An 18,899-nucleotide genomic window follows, 5' to 3' on the forward strand; every position below is an offset into this window, starting at 1 on the left:
ACAAACCTGCCCTAGGAAAATAATTATATATGGGCCACGATTTAGGTACCAAGGTGCCCTCTTACAGCATATTAAACAAAGAAACAGGCTGTTAAATGCCCAGAAGCAGAGATTACAATCAAAACGTGGTGCTGCTGCCAAGGGGTGGACCTGCGTGGCCGGGAGCAACGGGCCCGGCGGGTCCTCAGTGCGCATTTGCTGGGGGCCGAAGGCAGACGGGAGGCCAGGGCACGGCCTTTCTCGCACACAGGCCTGGGGCTGCTTCTTTGGCTTCACAGCCCCCAGACCCTTCTCTGAAGGTGTGTCCTTCTCTACACAGGGCATGTTCCAGTAGATCCCAGCGCCGTCCCTTCCCGGCCGAGAGATGCGTGCTCCCGAGCGTGGGAGAGCCGTGGCTGGCCTGCGAGGCGACGCCGCGGCCTGCCTTCTCTGGTTGCTGCTGCTGTGGCATCGGGACCCCGGCTGCCGGGCCCAGAGGGCAGGTGGGGCCACTGAGGAATGAGCCGGGGCTGGGCGCCAAGCCGCCAATGTGGGTGTGTGCGCGCGTGAGCATGTGTGTGCATGTGTGAGGGGGGAGCGAGCGTGTGTGTGTATGTGTGTGTGAGAGAGCGTGGGGTGCAGATGTGTGCCTGCGAGTGCGCTGGGCACTGATGGCGTGAGAGAGACGGAGGTGGGCCATCCGGCAGGTGTAGTCGCCCACGCGGGTGGTAGCCAGTCGTCCGGCGAGGGCATGTGCTTGTGTGAGCGAGAGAGTGTGCGTGTGTGAGTGTGTGATAGAGCTGGGGAGAGTATATACAAGTGTGCGTATGAGTGAGTCTGAGGGGGTGTGTGACCCTGTGTGAGGTATGAGATTGTCAGTGTGTGTGTAGATGTGAGAGTGCACGAGTGTGAGAGTGTGGTGAGTGTGTGGAGGTGTGAGAAAGTGTGTGAATGTGGGAGCATGTGTGTGTGAGTTTGATAGAGCTGGAGAGTGTATAAAAGGGAGTATGTGAGTGTGAAAGTCTGAGGGTGAGTGTGTGACAGTGAGCGTGTGTGTAAAGGTGAGTATAGGTGTGTGAGAGCATCTGAGGGGTGTGGGTGTGTGAGACTGAGTGTGTGAAAGTGAGAGTGTGGGACTGTGTCAGCACGTGTGGGTGTGAGCATATGTGAAAGTGTGTAAGTGTGAAAGTCTGAGGGGGGAGTGTGTGCGAGTGTGTGTGCAGGAGAGTGCGGGAGAACAGTGAGCTGTCGGAACCCACATCCTGAGTGGACCGCACAGTGTGCCGTGAGCTTGTCTCTGTTGAGTGCTTGCAGGCTTCTGGGGGCAGAAGGCAGGGGTAGGACTGTGTCGTGTTGTCCTGTGAAGGGTTTTGGGGCACATTCCAGCGGAAATGGACACACTGGAGGCCCACCAGAAGAGGCGGCCAGGACCACAAGGGCAACACGCCTCTGGAGGAGATGGGGGAGTGGGAAGTTCGCTGGAGGAGAAGTGGTGGTGGCAGGAGGGATGAGGTATGACTGGATGGTGGTCCAGCCCACCCATCTGAGGGCCCCCTGGGGAAGGCACCATCCACGGGGAGACGCGAAGGAGGGCTCAGGAACACAAGCGGGTCTGGGTCACGGCACCCACACAGAGGCTGCACGCCGGCCTCCTCGGGGCACAGGTGGACCCCTCTCTGGGACGGGCCCCGGGGCAGCAGGGCGAACACCTGGCTGCAAAACCACCCCATTTTGCAGATGAGGAACTGAGGTCAAGACGGCCCAAAGCCCCCATCAGGTGAGGAGGGTGTCCACAAGGAAGCGCCCACGCTGTGTTCCCCGAGCCTGCCGAGGAAGCAAACGCAGGCAAAACCCCCACCCAGGCCTTGTGTTTCTGTGTTTTTCCCAAGTCCCCTCCTGTATTTCACTTTGCCTGAGCCTCTCAAAGCCCAGCTAGCTGGAGAGACAGTGATGGCCATGCGTGGCCTGGTCTTCACAGGAGGAGTGTCGGGTTCTGTGTCCATAGAGATGAGCCCAAGAGCACACACAGCTGACACACAGGGAGGGCCCAAGGACCATCTCCTCCCAGCCCTCATTTTAAAGCATGGAAAACAGCCCAGTGGAGAGCGTTCACCATCAGGGCTCACACACGTGGCTCTTGCCCATGGCAGAGCTGAGGGTACCCCCGTCAAGGTCAGAGCCCTTCCCGAGACAGCACACCTAATTCTCACGCACACACCATGCAGTCTGCTCCCTAGCCCCCAGGACAGCATGTACCAGAGTGCCAAAGGGCCCCTGGGTGAGGCCTTTGGAACAAATGAACTGTCTGCAGCCTTAACACAAATTTGCTCGGGGATTACAGCCCACAGGCTGGGTCCTGCTTGGCCCACAGCAGCAATTACCCTGCACAGGCTGGGGCATCATTGTCCTAAAGACAAAAGGATGACCTTTTGTGTCAAGGAGAAAAACTCCCCAGGAATTATCTCTTGAGTCCACACATCTGGGCAAACACACTCCAAAAACTCTAATCCTGTTAGGGAACAATCCTGGAAAGGCGGGGATTTACCTCCACTCCCGAGAGCAGATTGCAACTTGGATTTTAGAAACTGGGGGGAAAGGTAGGTATGGAAAATTTACGAGAGGCACTGGTGTAGGGTGGGATCGAGAAGTGTGTGTGCGTGCATGTGTGTGTGTGTGTGTGTAAATACAGGGTTATTGTTTTCCTCTTTTCTGAATTAATTCATTACTTAAAGATATAACATCAGAAATACAGAATAATAAATTTTACCCACAGTTCTGCTTGCCAGAGGTAAGCAACATTCCTTTTTGTAGGTCCTCTGATGCATACAGACACAATCCCACACACAGACATCACATTGACACACAGCTTTTCAGACCCAGCAAGACACTGGGAGAATGTATCTGTGTTGGTAAATAAGGATTCCTTCAAGCCAGCACTCCACGGCTGCTGGTCACTGTGCCCTATGAGCCCAGCCGATGGTCGTGTGAGCAGTTCCGTAGGGAGAGCGTGGAGCTGGGCTCCAGGATTTTGCTTGCCCATGCTGCATGAACTTCTTAGATATCTTTAAAAATGTTTCTTCCTTTTCGTCTGATTGTTTTATTAGGGTAAATCCCTAAATTTGGAAGTGGTGGATCCAAAACACTCTCCTTCATAAGGCTTCTAAAACCCTGAAAATGGGTGTGACAGATCCCATGGCCAGTGGTAGAACAGGTGGCTACATTCTCCTGCACACTGGCTACCATGGGAATTTTTATGCTTTTGCCAACATGGTAGTTTAACAAACTGTTTTGTTGTTGTTGTTGTTTTTCTTTTGTTTTTACTACGAATGTTTTACCAAGCGCTGGTCAGTTGCTGCTGGTGGTATGAACAAGCGTCAGATTCTGCGAGATTCAAGACCAAGGCTTCTTGATGTTTCCCTTATATGTTTGGGAAGCTCTCTGGAGTGTAGAAAGAAACCCTTTTCCTCCTCCTACCAATTGTGAAATGGAGATGAGCAAGCTCTCAGCCCAGGGTTGCCCTGAGGATCAGAAATAAATTATATAGTGTCCTATTTTGTTTAATCAAAAGCATTATATAGTTTATATAAAACAAAGTTTACAAAAATAGAAGCATATCATACATCAAAATATGCTCCTATTTTGATAAAGCATTACAGAATTTCTACAAATTTATATTTAAAATATGAGTGCAATATATTTTACATGAGTTAAAATATTGAAATACTCTAAACTATTTAAACATCTAATGCTAAATAAATTACATCCTCTATGCAGTGGCATCTTGCAGCCATGGAAACCGGCATCACCACACTGGGAAAGGGTTTCCAGCATATATTGCCAGATGTGGAGAAAACAGCGATGTATCAGCGAGTCTGGTATAGTCCCACGTGCATTAGTAACTATACGGAAATAGAAAATAATTAGGTCTATACAGTGTGGGTTAACAGCATGACCTCTCTGTAGATGGAGACATAAGCATTTAAAACATTTTTCGATTGCCTTTTCTGAAATGAGCATGCGTTATTTGCAGTAGGTTTAAAAAACAAGTCACTTGGTAACCAAAATAAAAACTATTGAAGAAACTGATAAGAGTGGTGTTCCATGAACGTTAACCCTTTTTATGCAAGAACACATATTGGCAGCTGGACCTCACAGCAACCTTGGGGACATTCATCATCATAAGCCAGTTCAGAAAGCCAGGTTTGGACCTTTAAGGCCCCCAGCCAGTGTGACCTTTCCCAATCCGTTTGCCCCAAGTCATCCTTCCTTTCCTCCCTCCCCCCTGCAGGTTGCAAGACTGTCCACTACGACCTGGTCTTCCTCTTGGACACCTCCTCCAGCGTGGGCAAGGAGGACTTTGAGAAGGTCCGGCAGTGGGTGGCCAACCTGGTGGACACCTTCGAGGTGGGCCCCGACCGCACCCGCGTGGGGGTCGTGCGCTACAGCGACCAGCCCACCACGGCCTTCGAGCTGGGCCTGTTCGGCTCGCGGGAGGCGGTCAAGGCGGCGGCACGGCACCTGGCCTACCACGGCGGGAACACCAACACGGGCGACGCGCTGCGCTTCATCACACGCCACAGCTTCTCCCCGCAGGCTGGCGGCCGCCCGGGGGACCACGCTTTCAAGCAGGTGGCCATCCTCCTGACCGACGGCCGCAGCCAGGACCTGGTGCTGGACGCCGCGGCCGCCGCCCACCACGCGGGCATCCGCATCTTTGCCGTGGGCGTCGGGGCGGCGCTCAAGGAGGAGCTGGAGGAGATCGCCTCGGAGCCCAAGTCCGCCCACGTCTTCCACGTGTCCGACTTCAACGCCATCGACAAGATCCGTGGCAAGCTGAGGCGCCGCCTGTGTGAAAGTGAGTGTGCGCAGGGCGTGGGGCCGGAGCAGTGGGGAGTCTCCGAGCTGCGCCAGAGAGCACCGGGCCCGGGGCTCAGTAACCGAGGAAAGCGGAAAACCAGGCCAACCTGTACCCAGCAGGGCGCACAACTGGTCCTTCCCAGGCTCCGCCTCCAGGGCGCAGGCGGGAAGGAAATTAAAGAGGGCTGGGTTCTCAGCCTCACCCACCCCGAAGAGACCTGGAGCGGGTTAAATGCCTGGGAGTCCCATCTCGGTTTCTGTGGTGGGAACGTATCTCACCTGCAGGGCTGTTCGAGTCAGAGCCAGTCCCAAAGCCCTTCCTAAAGCTCATGGCAGGTGAAATATATCAGGCCCCTTTCTTCTTCCAACAGACTGCAGGGACAGGTGGTCTAAGGAAGTAGGCACAGACAGGCTTCTGGACTGTAGCTGTGATCCCCAATCAGCCGTTTGGAGATGGTCAGTCCCAGCTTATCCCAGAGGCCAAGTGCTGTTGACCTGGTGCCCTCTGAGATAACCCGAGGTGGTCTGGAATCTGTTGACTGTGGCTGGGGATGGGCGATGAGGGGGGTTGGGCAGCAGGCAGGGAGCTGAGGGCCCCTGGGCTCCTGACCCTGAAGGCTGACCTCCAAGACCCCTGTTGGGTCATTCTCAGGACAGCCTTCTGCACAGGACAACAAAGGTGAAGTGGGTTTTTGTGCATCAGTCCGTGTCCAACTTCTGTTCTGCCTGCTTCACTGGGGTGACATTTGTCCTTCCTGGGTCATGAGCAGTGTTTGGTGGCACCCCTCCCCAGGACCAGCAGGTGGGGGCTGGGAGCAGGGTCTCAGCCTCTGTCTTGCTGACTACTTCTGGGGACTGAGCCTCCTCGGGTGGGAGAAGCTCAGAGGGTCACAGCTTGCCGGGGACAGGGAAGCCTTGAGGTTGTGGCAGGCGGTGGGAGCGGCTGGGCGTGACTTGGCAAGCAGCAGGGGCCTGGGCCCAGGGATGGGCCTGGCTTGCAGCCCTGGGAGAAAACAGCTAAACTGTGTCTGACACCTGACGCCCTTGGGTTCTGTACCGCTCTGTGACTCTTCTCCCTTGGCTCACTTAATCTCTACTTCCACTTACTTACTCATACATGCTTATTGGGGATCTAGTTTTTGTGTGGCTTTGTGCTGATTTCTGGGCCTGTGGAAAAAGATCAGACAAAACTCCTGCTCTTGGAGTGTTCATAGTCTAGATGGCGAAAAAGACACATAAAAAGGGATATAATACTGTGGGGATGACCTTAATAAAGGTGCTGCAGAGTCTCATGGGGTCCTACTGTGGTTGTGTTCAGTGATGACCTTGAGAATGACAGAGGGCTTCCTGGAGGAGGTGGTGCTTAGACCCTTTAGAAGGACATGCCTGAGCCATAGGATGAGGGATTGAGGGACGGCATGACACAGTCAGGGAAGTGTAATGGAGCCCTGGGGCTGCGGTCAAGGAAGGGTCTGGGGTTGGTGGCTTTGTGTGATTGTCAGGCTCTCAATAAAGGAGGGCTTGTGTGCTAAGGTGAGGTGTGGGAGGGTTTCGTGCAGGGGTGTGACGCCGTCAGATCTGTGAGAATGGAATGCTGGCAGGACAGCAGGACACCCGGAGACCCTTTATGGGACTGCTGGAGAAATGCAGAGAACAAACAGTGCTGGCTTAGATGGAGCACTGAGGGCTAACCCCTGTCCCACACGTGAGGAGATTGCCCTGAGTGCTGAGTGAAGGAACGCAATCCAGTAGTGTACGAGGCATTGGCCGTGAACTTTCACTTGACCCTCATTACAATCGCATAGATTATGGTGATCTCCTCATGGATATGAGCATGCAGCGTGCTGAGCTCCTGGGAAGGGCAGCTGCTAGGCCTTCAGCAGTAGGCCGTCGGGCTGCTGCAGCCAGGATGGGAGAGGGCAGGAAGGCAGGAGAGACAGCCTGGGAGGGCCAGGGCTCAGGATTGGCCTCCGGGCTGATGAGAGCCGGACACCGGGCCCCAGGCCCAGCCAGGAGGCAGAAGTCCGACGTGGTGGCTCAGGAGCGTGTGCACCTGCTGGGATCCCAGAACACCTTGATGCAGGGCGCTGGGAAGCAGGACTCCTCTAGACCCTGCCCACTGGCAGCCTTGGTTCAGACAGGTTCTGGACGCTGGCCAGACAGAAGCTCGATTTTGAAGAATTTCTGTGCCCAGGGCATGGTTCTGGGAATGGTGGGAATGGCCCCCGGGAGGTGAAGTCACTAAGATGTGCTGCCCAGTTCACAGAAGGGCAGGGCTGGGGACGGAATCCAGGCCTTCAGCCTCCACGTGCTGGCCTCATCCCACTGTACCCGGCACTGAGGCGGCGCCCTTACTGACCTTAGTTCTGAGTCAGGGACAGTGCTTTCCATCACAGGCCATAGAGGACGCAACTGCAGATTCATATCACACACGACAAAAAGGTCAGAGGTCAGGCGGGCTTGAATGAGGAGACCAGGGCTCGTTCCACTCCTTCCGTGTCTGGGTTTCTCCTTGGCGTTAACTCTGTTCTTGGCAGGCTTGTGTGTCTGGGTCCCTGCATGGATGGTCCATTGCAGAGGTGTTGATGAAGGCTCTGTCGAGAGACGGCTGAGGTCGTGGAGCGATACTGAGCCCCCAGGAACGGGCAGCAGAAGAAGCAGGCCGATGGCAAGGGTGGAAGTGTGCCCAGAGCCCTGTAAGATGGGGAGGGGGCTGGAGTCACCTCATGGAGGACAGCTGCTGCCTCAGTGGTGGCCTAGAGGGAGCAGGAAGGAAGCACCTGCCCTCTCTCCCCTCCCCTCGTCTCCCTTCCTCCCCTGGCCCAAGCCTGTGTGACACCATCTCGCAAGGGGCCAAGTGATGTCATCCCAGGGGCCAGCCTCCGGGGGTGGGAGGGCAGAGGAAGCGAGAACAGGTGTGGGAGGGCACACTGGGGCTATCTGTGGTGCATCTTAGGGCCAAGAGGGATGAGACCATGGCCCAGCGGGCCTGGATTCAGTCTAATGGACAAGCGTGAGCCTGCAGCTCTCCCCAGACCAACACTGTGGCTTGGGAGTGGAAAGAAGCTGACTGTTTGGGGCGGAAACCACATGACCCCGTCCTAGTCACCAGCACCATTGACCCACGCAGGGACACTGGGGGCTGCAACCAAGAGAAGGGGAACCAGATGCCAGCCAGCCGGGCACACCACATGTCCGCCATGATAACATTAAGAAAACTCACAGTAGCCAGGCTCCTCCGAAAACCTAAATAGATGAAAGATGTAAGTTATGCTCAGTCGTCTAAAGGGAATTCGTTTTTGTAAATACAGCTGTAAGCTGACTAGGGGCCTGCTTGATTCTGGTGACAAATGAAACAAAATCCCCTTACAATTGCTTCAATTAGAAAGAAAGCAAAACAAAATAAAATAGCTAACAGTAACATGCTGAAATATATCTAGTAAGATTAAATCAAGGAGCATCACAAAATCGACATGGCCAGAAGTCCCTGCACACACAGGAGAGATCTTTGGGTGACTTTGGAACCCAGACAGGAGCTCTTCTGAACTGGGGCCTCATATTGATGATCTGGAAAATCACAGACGAACAATGTGGGGTTTTTGGTGTAGCAGTCATTCAATTCGATCTGACCTACTCATACATTCATTCAACGGGTGTACATTGTAGCAGTCATTGGATTCGATCAAATCATTCATTCATACAATCTTCAGCAACCCAGCAGAGCATTGTAGTAATCGTTCGTTCGTTCGTTCGTTCATTCATTCATTCGTTCATTCAGCAACCTCACACCAAGTGATTCCCCTGCTGGGGTCCATGCCCAGTTCCCAGGATGCAGTGAGGGATCTGACATTCTTTTTGTCCTCAAGAAGCTTTTGTCTACTCGAGGCAGCAGGAACGTGGCAGCTAACTACACGATGGAATGTGGACCCTGGTTACCGCCTGCAGTTTCACATGTCTGGTAGTTTATCTGCCTGGGGTCTGCCTTCACACACAAGAACAAGCTTCACGAGGGCAAAGTCTGTTCCTTGCGGTTTCCGAGTGCCCGGAACAGAGCCTGGGGTGTAAAGGAGCCGCCTAAATGTCGTTTAGAGGAGATCAAGGTTGGGAACCTGGGGTTCATTCTGTGCTTGCCGTTGTGTTGTACGCATTAGAGGTACCTAGGCAATGCCCTAGCCCCTTCCAAATGCAAAGGTTCAGAATATTCTGCAAACCTGAAATCATACCCAACATGAATGGAAGTATTGAACTTATCTATATATTGACGAGCAGAGACAAATGGTTAGACTCTGAAGGTTGATGAGGGTCTGCAAAAGGCAGGCTGGCTGGAACGGGCTGAATCAGGCTGCCTTGTCGGGGGGGGCAGGTGCGGAGGCGCAGGACCCTGACCGAGCTCCACTGGCGTGAGCAGAACCAGGAAGTTTGCTGTTCTCTGAGCACCAAATGTTGGCAGCACTCTGCACCCCACTCTCGCCCTGCTCCCCACCCAGCCCCGCGAGGTGGTGTCGATGCTGAATTCTGCACACAGGGAGCCAATAGCCCCAGACCTGCGCTGGCCAGCACAGGGGCATCTTGATCAGTCAGGTGCTGGTCCTAACCGAGAAGTGCCACAGGACTATGCATGCTGGCTTTTGTAGACAGAATGACAAAGCGTTTCACGAATATCTCTTCTATTGATTACGTATTTAAATGTGAATATTTGGGAGATTTGGGGATACATACAATATAGTAGTAAAATTAATCTCACCTGGTTCTTCTACTTTTTCAAATGTGGCTGCTAGAAATTTTACTGTTACATACGAGTCCACATGTGAGGCCCCGCCCCTCCCCAACAGCTCTTTCCTTTGATGCTGCACCTGACGAGCTGAGGTCCAGTTGCATCCAGAGCCCATGCTTTTCCATCCGGCGCTTGGCTGCAGAAGGGTGGAGGGGCAGCTCTGAGGGACAGCAGGCTCGCCAGGGCTGCCCTTCCGAGGGGAAGCAGAACCCCAGGTCAGTGCACAGGAAGAGAGGGGCCTGTGTCTGGGGTGGGGGTGCAGGAGCCCCCCGGGGCCCTAAGGCAGGGTGGATTGGGGGCTGCGAGCCGTGGCTGGTCTGGTCTAGAAGCCCAGCTGGAAGTGACTGGGTGAGCTGAGGAGGGGGCAGTGTGGGAACAGGAATGGGCCTGAGATCAGACAGAGCTTCTTTGGGGTGGCTGCTGCAGAAACTTCTCTGTCCAAATGCCCCTGGGCCATCTGCGGACCTGGACGGTTTTTTTCCTCAGGGTTTCTAGGTGCCTCTGTTCAACACTCTGCTAAGAACTCCATTAGAATTCCAGCTGCATATCCGACCCCCTGGGACATGGCTGCCAACAGGATACTTAGCTCTACTACCTTATTTGTTCTGGCCCATTTATGACTTAGCCTGTGCTTACGTCCTTTGTCAGAGTCTGTGTGTGGGACACCCAGGGTCGGCTAGCCCTGGGATTACCTGAGCGTCAGTGACGACTGGGTTCAACTGACTCCCCAGGGCGGCCCAGCGGGCGAGGAACAGCACTGGGAGCTCAACCCTGTTGTTTGACCCAGGTCCTGAGTTCCTTCTGGTAACTTGGGATATTTAGGAAGTGTCTTTCAACCCACCATGTCCGTGATGTCTCCGCAAGTGCTCAACACGGGTTTCCTGGATCCTCCTGGTCTGTGGATGGTGCTGAGTCCCAGATGGCCTACACGGATTGCCCGGGATCACAGCGGGGCAGGCGGCAGGGGTTCCAGTGTCCGCTCCCTTCAGCGCCCACTGCCTGGGAGTAGGTCCCGTCAATCTGCCCCTCTGCGATCCTTTGGAGTTCTGATACTGAAGTGTGCTGGTGCCTTGCGCCGGCCTGGCTCACACGGTGACCGGTGGCTGTGTGCTGAGTCCACGAATGAAGCTAACGGTATGTGGCTCACTGTCCCCCCGGCCTCAGGCTCATGCAGGGAGGGGCCTGTGTGTCATGGCATCAAGTCCTGCCTCTGTGGCCTGACCAGGTCCCCAGGGGACTTAGTCTCAGCCTGGCTTCCTGCAGTGCATGGGGCGGAGGTTGACGACGGGGCCCAACCCCAGAGCACTGGCTGTAATTAAGAGCTTTCTCCACCCCGGGCTCGGTCGTAGCCACAAAACAACCTTTATATAGCTTATCGGGTGGCCGGGGGTGAGCCTGTGGAATGCTAGCCGGCCACGGCTGAGAGACCTCCGCCTCCTTCTATTTTGGGGACACCCAGTGGTGGTCCTCTCGCCCCATGAGCAAGAGGCACTGTCCTGGGTTCTGTCTTTTGGCTTTTGGACAGCGAGGCTGAGATGCCGGCGCGGGTTGGGGCCGAGTGGCCTCTCCTGTGCTCTGTGGTGCTTTGTTGTATGACACGTGGGCACCCTCTCTCCAGCTGTCTTTCTCTTGCTGGTGTGTTTGTGCTTAGCTGTGTTGCTGTTCCGGAGAAAGTCTGGATGGCTGGATGTTCTATTTACCAATATGGCAGCGACAGGGGAGAGGGGAGGGGGGAGACAGAGGGAGACTGACTTATTTCGTGTGGCAGGGAGATTAATTCTATTGTTCACCCGTGGCTCTCGCTGGGAAAAGGTCGGCATTTACACCCCAGCTCTGCGTTTAATTAGTGGGTGCCCTGCAGCCGTTCAGGCCTCTGAGGCTCCGCTCCCTGTGTGGGGGGCCAGGGTCTCTGCACGCCCTCCTCTGCTGTGACAGTGTGCGGGGCAGCCCCGGCCTGGGTGCCCTGGCCATCGAGGGCTCGCTCTGCTCTGGACTGTGGTCATCAACAGGAAATTTCACCTTCTAAATGAGGGAATTATTAGGTTCACTTGAAAACGTGTCCTTTTTTTCTTTTTGTAATGCATCGTCGGTAAATAACACAACTTACTGATGTCATTGGGAGTGGACTGGGTAGACCTTTAACGATACTGTGTCACAACTGCGGCTGTTTTAAGGAACCTCTGTAGTACTGGGTTATTTTTTCCAACACATTTTAATCAATCCCCTGTTCTCTCACATTGTTCTGAGGCACAGGATTCCTCCTTGAATGAGACATCTGTGATCCTGCTTTTAGAGTGACATTTCCAGAGGCCCCTCGTGAAGAATTGGGTTGAGCTTGGGATGACAGGCTGCAACAGTCCACATCCCGAGTTCCAGGCAGAGGCAGCGGTGAAAGCCAAGGGCCTGGGGTAGGCAGGCACTCTGGGTGCTGGGAGGAGTGTGAGAGGAGACTGTTGTCATCTCCTGCTTCAGGAGGTGGAAATTGAGGCTTAGTTTGCTGGCTTAACGTTCCCAAGTTTATGCAGTAGAAGGAGTCCAGCCACGAGTCTTTCCTTGGCCAGAAGCAGAGACCACCTCAAACCCCTGGAATAATCTGTCCCCTTGAAGACCCAGCAATAATAACGCCCAAGGGAAGGGCTTGGGGGCTGGCTGTCGGCATGCCTGGGTGGCAGGTCTGGCCTGAGAATTTTTTTGGGCCCCATCTCCCTCTGAACCTGAGTCTTCTAGCCATCCAAGAAGGCACCACCTGTTGCTGGCCTTGTCCCCAGTGACCGGGTCTTCCTGACCACACATCTGCCTTCATCCCCACGTCCCTCTGCCTGCCCAGAGACTGGTGGTGAGGTCAGGATACACACACACACACCTGGGAACGTGTGTGTGTGTGTGTGTGTGTGTATGTGTGTGTGGCCCCCAGACCCAGCTAGTCCTCTGGGTGGACCCAAAGACCCGGGAGGAGTCTGTGGCAGCATCAGCTGTGGGTTTGGACCCGCCACATGGATGTCTGTGGCTTGGCCCTCAGGACTGCATCAGCCTCAAGAAGCAATTTGGGCCGGGCCCACCCTTTGCCTAAGGGTCACTGAGAGTTCCTCCTGGGAAACCTTGTTCTGATTGAGCTCACCCCCTAGAAATAGTAACGGGGTTACTTAATTCTGGTTATGTGCTGGGGAATTTTATTAAGACAGTGACTGAAAATGATGAAAAACTGAAATCCACCCATCAGTTCTATATAATTGGCATATATCAGGGAAAGAGGAACTGTCTCTCATCTGTGCCCAGCCAGGCCCATGCCTGGAGCAGATCCCTGGGAGCTGTTTGGAGCATGTCCCTGCCCGAATCCTGTCTTTTCCTAAAACCGAGGAACTCCTGTGTCAAACCCAGATGTTCTGCCTGTAGCCTCCATGGGGCCCGGGGTGGTGTGTCCCGCTGCGCTGGGAGGGGCACGAACCCACATACCCTCCACTGTCTCTGAATGGACCACCCCCCACGTTGCTTCTGGCTCCTGGTTTCCCGTGATGGTGCAATAGTGTCTTCCTTGTGCTGAACTCTGCGTGTGCCCGTGCACTGATGTTCCTCCAGGCCTTTCTTACAAGAGGTGTGCATCAACAGTGAGGTGCGGTCGGGGTGGTTACGCCTCGCCCGAGCCGACACCTGGCATGCCCGGCTCTGCTTCCCAACCCTCAGCTTCCTAGCCTTGTGCTGGCCTTATATGCGGCCATACAAAGGGGGCCCTGGCACCACTTCTACCTTGTAGGGTGTTGTGAGGATATAATGGGGTGTGGGAAGCACTTGGCTCAGGGGTGGCCCTGAGCACCTGCTATGGAGTGTTTGCTTTTACTATATACACATATACACACACACACATGAATGCACATAAACACAAATGTGCACATGTGTGCACACACATACATATATGCACATACAGGCACGTGCATACACATACATATACATATGTGGATGTGTATACCTCCATATACACATACACATAGATACAGGTATGTCTGTGTATAATTTATATATGCATATGTAAATTACATACAATATGCATGCATATACTATTTTCCAGAAAGGTGATTGAGTTAAATACCTTTCACGTAGGGCAGTGTTTCTCAACCAATTTTTTTTGTCATGTCCCTCTGAAGGACCCTACGTAAACGTTGCATTTCCCCCCAACTGCCTCCTTCTCTGAAATAGAATATAAATATACTTTGCTGTCTATGCTGCTTGAGCTTTAGAGGGCCCAAGGCCGTGGGTCTCCTAGACTTGCTCACCCCCTCCACTGAAGCAGTTTTTGCCCTCTCCCTGCCCCCTCCCTGGAGATGTGGCCCCTGTGAGAAGGCATGATTGAGGGTGGAGGGGAAGAGTCCAGGACGAGCATTCAGGGAAGGCCTGGCTTCAGATCCTGCCTTCTCTCCTTCACGAGCTGGGACTCCAGAGCCTCCATGGTTAGCAGAGGGATTGGGATCTAAGAGCCTGAGTTAAATCCAGGTTTCTCTGTTTGGACAGATTACTTTCTGAAGCTTTAGATTTCCCTGTAAAATGCAAACAGTAGTCATGCTACCTACCCTCTAGAGCAGAGGGAACATGTACATAAAAGGCCCCCTTTGTGGCTCGTCCAGAGTGGAGTCACAGTCTGTGCATCTTGAGACATTGCCTGGAGGTAGAGGGGCTGGCCTGGTATCCCAGCCCTGCTACCTGCCAGTTGGGGGCCCCTTGGCTGGGACTTCATGTCTCGGAGACTTGATTTCTTTGTAAAACTTAGATGATAAATTACCGATCTGGCAGCTAATTGATTGTGGTTCTTAGTATTGTGTTATCATATTTACTAATTATGTCAAGTCTATATGAAATAGAACATGCCAAAAATCAGAGTGCCCAAACCTGACATGTCAGGATCTGAGCTCCCTGTCCAGGAAGGGAGTCCAGCAGAGTCTCGAAATTCACGGATTGCGAGCTCTGGGCAGGATGCTGGCCTATTCAGGAACTCAAGATCTTTCTGGATCAAATGCAGGGGACAGCAGACTACAGCCCACAGGCCATATCTGCCCACACACCAGTTTTTCAAATTGAGTTTTGTTGGAATACGGCATGTCAGCTTGTTCACATATTGTGGGTGGCTGTGTTCACACCATGGCCTCAAGCCAAGTAGTTGTGACAGAGGCTGCGTTGCCCACAAAGGCTGTTTGCACTCTGACCCTTGAGAGAAAAGCTTGCTGACCCCTGACAGTGTGTTCTGATATGATGGCTGGAAATCTGACGTCACTGCCACTAACCCTTCTGTGACCCTGGGTAGGATATTTTATGGGGGCCTCAGTTTCCCCCTCGGGTGCTGAGTGGGGTGGGTGGGATTCCCCTTGGAGGGCCCCTCTCCCCTCTCCCCTGTGTCTTGGTCACCATCACACTACCCCCGCCGTGTGCCACTGTTGTGGATGCCTCCTCTGTTTGTCATTTTGAGGGCTCACCCGAGATCGTTAAGAAAGCCTCCTTCCCTCCGTGGCCTCAGACAAGGATTCATGTCCCAACTGGACCAGACGGGGCCCTGGGGTCACATATGAATCAGCATCGGCCCCTTGCCACTGCCTGGCTGGAGGGCCTCGGGCCAGCCCCAGCATCCTTTCCTGGTGCCATCCCACATAAAGCATGACACGGGCGTGGCCATCCCATTTACTGGGACCATATCATGCCAGGCATTCCAGCTCATGGAGGTTGGGCTCCGTGTTTGACACGGTGGTTTTCATTTAGGGATAAAGTACAGTGACCACAGCTAAATTGGTACTGCTTGCAAAAGGCGTATGTACATATACACTGTTCATATATATATGTGTGTGTCTCTATAACTATGCATCCATATAATTAAAGACATGGAGAAATTCTGCGTATCTGAGTGACTCTCACATCCTGCAGCTGACCTTGTTCTAGCTGAACTTACTTGACACTTGGCAGAGGGCAAGTGGGACACGGGGCTTGCACAATGTCTAGGGGCTTTCCAAGAAATGCGGCTGATGAATTGCAATGGTTCTTTTTCTTAGTAATTTTTTTATTATGTTATGTTAGTCACCATACAGTACATCATCGGTTTTTGATGTGGTGATCCACGATTCATTGTTTTCGTATAACACCCAGTGCTCCATGCAGTACGTGCCCTCCTTAATACCCATCACCGGGCTAACCCATCTCCCCACCCCTCTCCCCTCTAACATCCTCAGTTTGATTCCTGGACTCCATAGTCTCTCGTGGTGCATTTCTCCCTCCAATTCCCCCCTCTCATTTTTCCCTTCCTTCTCCTAATGTCCTCCAAGCTATTCCTCATGTTCCACAAATAAGTGAAACCATATGAAAATTGACTTTCTCTGCTTGACTTATTTCACTTAGCATAATCTCCTCCAGTCCCATCCATGTGGATGTAAAAGTTGGGTATCCATCCTTTCTGATGGCTGAGTAATATTCCATTGTATATATGGACCACATCTTTATCCATTCATCTGCTGAAGGGCCTCTCGGCTCTTTCCACAGTTTGGCTATTGTGGACTTGCTGCTATGAACATTGGGGTGCATGTGGCCCTTCTTTTCACTACATCTGTGTCTTTGGGGTAAATGCCCAGAACTGCAATTGCTGAGTCATGGGGTAGCTCTATTTTTAATTTTTTGAGGCACCTCCACACTGTTTTCCAAAGCGGCTGTACCAACTTGCATTCCCACCAACAGTGTAAGAGAGTTCCCCTTTCTCCACAACCTCTCCAACATTTGTTGTTTCTTTCCCTGTCCATTTTTGCCATTCTAACTGGTGTAAGGTGGCAGCTCAATGTGGTTTTGATTTGAATTTCCCTGATGGCTAATGAGGATGAACATTTTTTCATGTGTCTGTTAGCCATTTGTATGTCTTCTTTGGAGAAGTGTCTGTTCATGTCTTCTGCCCATTGTTCAACATAGTACTAGAATTGCAGTGTTTCTGACACAACTTCACACTTACTGGAAGACCGAAGGAAATCCATTGTCAACGCAGTATGTTCTAGGTGACTTGTTTTGCTGTAAAACATGTCTGTCTTTGTCCTTATAATTATAGACTCTGTCTTCTTTGAGTTTTATCCACCCACCCCTCCCCCACACAAATGCATACACTAAAACACGAGGCCACACGCATGCTCGCTCAGAGGCACACTGTGTGTGCATGCACTCATACACACACACATACATACTACTCTGCTGTTTACCAACTGTGTGCATTTGGGCAGAAGACTTACCCTCAGCTTCCTCATCTGGAAAATAGTATGCAGAAACCTCCTGCATACACACATTGCAAAGATTCTGTGCATGTCTGTAGATTGTATGGCCTGAGTGACTGTAGACCTTGTCCTCACTGTCTCCATGTCCTCTGCTTCGGAGAGGCATCAGCCAGAGCCCGGAGAAGGCACAGGACTAGGGAGTAAAGATGCAGGAGGCAGAGCCCCCAGCCAGCTCCTCGTGCCTGGCGTCCCTGATGCAGAAACGTAGTCCTTGCAAGTGAAAATCAGCTGTTTAGCACTATTTCTCTGCACACTTAGAGGTAAAATGGACCGCAGAAGTCTCCACCTGTCATACCAGGCCCAGGTGCCTGTGCTGAGGAGGTGGTAGGAATGGGAGGGAAAGGGACCCTGACCGGCGGGGGTTGGGATGGACGCAGACCAGCTCCTCACCAGCCTTCTTGCTTTGTGTGAGAGTGACCGCATAGTCCACATTCAGGGAGGGGCGACTAGAAACGTCTAAGTGGGCTCAGCAGCAGATTATTCCAGCGACAAACAGGTAATCAACCTGTTCAGCACATTCCATTGTCCTGAGGTGGGCAACAGGGACTGGCCCAGGGGAGTCTAAGGCACCATGGTCCACAAGACGTTTGTTGATTGGAAGCCACAAAGGGCCTTACGCCACCTAAAAAATATTTTTTTAATAAAAAATAATTTATTATCATCAGAGGTGTTATATACAACAGGAAAATAGGTGAGCAGGTTGGGGGGAATGAGTGGAGCCCCCATGGGCTGCTTTGACCTCCTGGTGTAGGAGCTTGAACAGGTGCAGGGGAGAGAACAGACAGATGGTCACCAGAGGGAGTGGGGGGCTGGGTGAAGTGGGTGGAGGGGATTAAGGGGTACCAGCTTCTGTTTATAAAGTCAATAAGTCATGGGGATGAACAGTCCACCACAGGAAATATGGTCAATATTATTGTAATAACCGTGTGCGGTGACAGATGGTGACTACACTTCTCGTGGGGATCATTTTGTAATGTATAAAGAAGTCACATCACTATGTTGTACACCTGAAACTAATATAATGCTTTCTGTCAACTATACTTTAATTTTTAAACACTGGAAAAAAAAAAACAGAAAAGCAAAGAAAGAGGGATCCAATAAACCTGCAGTGAGGACCTGTTAAAACTCTGGGCTATCGGGGATTTTCTCTCTTTCTCTCCCCCCTTCCCTCGCTGACCCGCTCCTGGAAGCCCAGAGTTGAAGTCCTGGGTTTGCCATCCATCATCCTACTGATTATGTAACCCCTGGGCTTGGTTTCTCCATCTGTACAATGGCTACACAATCCCTCCTCTTCCTGAGTGGGTTACATAGAAGGTGCTCCAAGCAGTGCCTGGCCCACAGCAGGTACTGGACACGTGTCCTCTGTCACTATTTTCTGCTACCCATACGAACTTGGGGAAGTCGCATGAGCTCTCATCCGAAACACGGGGATGAGAAACCCATCTGATAGCTTTGCTACAGGATTTTCTTCATCAGTTCAGGAAATCCTGATTAAATGCTTCCCAGGAGCCGGAAACTCTGGCTGCAGGTTATAGGAGTGTGGGGCTTAATGTGACCTCCACAGCCCTGTTCACACGGAGCTTCTATCTCAGGAGAAGAAAAAAAAAAAAAACATTAAAACATGAGCACGTAAAAATGATGAGTGAAAACCAGAATGAGATCCCATCTCACATCTGTCAGAATGGCTCTGGAAAAGACTAGAAATAACAAGTGTTGGCGAGGATGTGGAGAAAGGGAACCTTTGCGGGCTGTTGGTAGGAATGTGAACTGGCGCAGACACTGGGAATACAGGATGTAGGTTCTTCATAATATTGAAGACAGAATTCCCGTATGACCCGGCAGCTCCACCTCTGCAAACATACCCAAAAGAAATGAAATCAGTAACCTGAAAACTACCTGCCTCGTTCATTGCAGCATTATTTACAAAAGCCGGGATGTAGAAGCAGTGTAAGCGTCCATGTATGGATGAACGGGTACAAGAGGCTGTGGTGTTCACTACAAGGGAATAT

At 52.4% G+C, this 18,899-nt stretch overlaps 1 protein-coding gene across 2 annotated transcripts in view; it reads left to right on the forward strand.

The window, feature by feature from the left end:
* Positions 1-364: 364 nt before the first annotated feature.
* The window catches only part of COL22A1 (collagen type XXII alpha 1 chain), a 225,653-nt gene continuing 207,118 nt past the window's right edge, over positions 365-18,899 (forward strand). For both annotated transcript variants that reach the window (XM_088023088.1, XM_088023089.1), the window contains exons 1-2: positions 365-482; positions 4,268-4,834. Coding sequence is in view for 1 of the 2 variants with exons in the window: in XM_088023089.1 (XP_087879215.1) it covers positions 365-482; positions 4,268-4,834 (685 nt within the window). In the remaining variant the exon portion in view is untranslated. The remainder of the gene's footprint in view (positions 483-4,267; positions 4,835-18,899) is intronic.

This window comes from Eumetopias jubatus, unplaced genomic scaffold, assembly GCF_037043125.1.
Source record: "Eumetopias jubatus isolate StellerSeaLion01/CBP00866 unplaced genomic scaffold, mEumJub1_p1.0 scaffold_4, whole genome shotgun sequence".
Taxonomy (NCBI): Eukaryota; Metazoa; Chordata; class Mammalia; order Carnivora; family Otariidae; genus Eumetopias; species Eumetopias jubatus.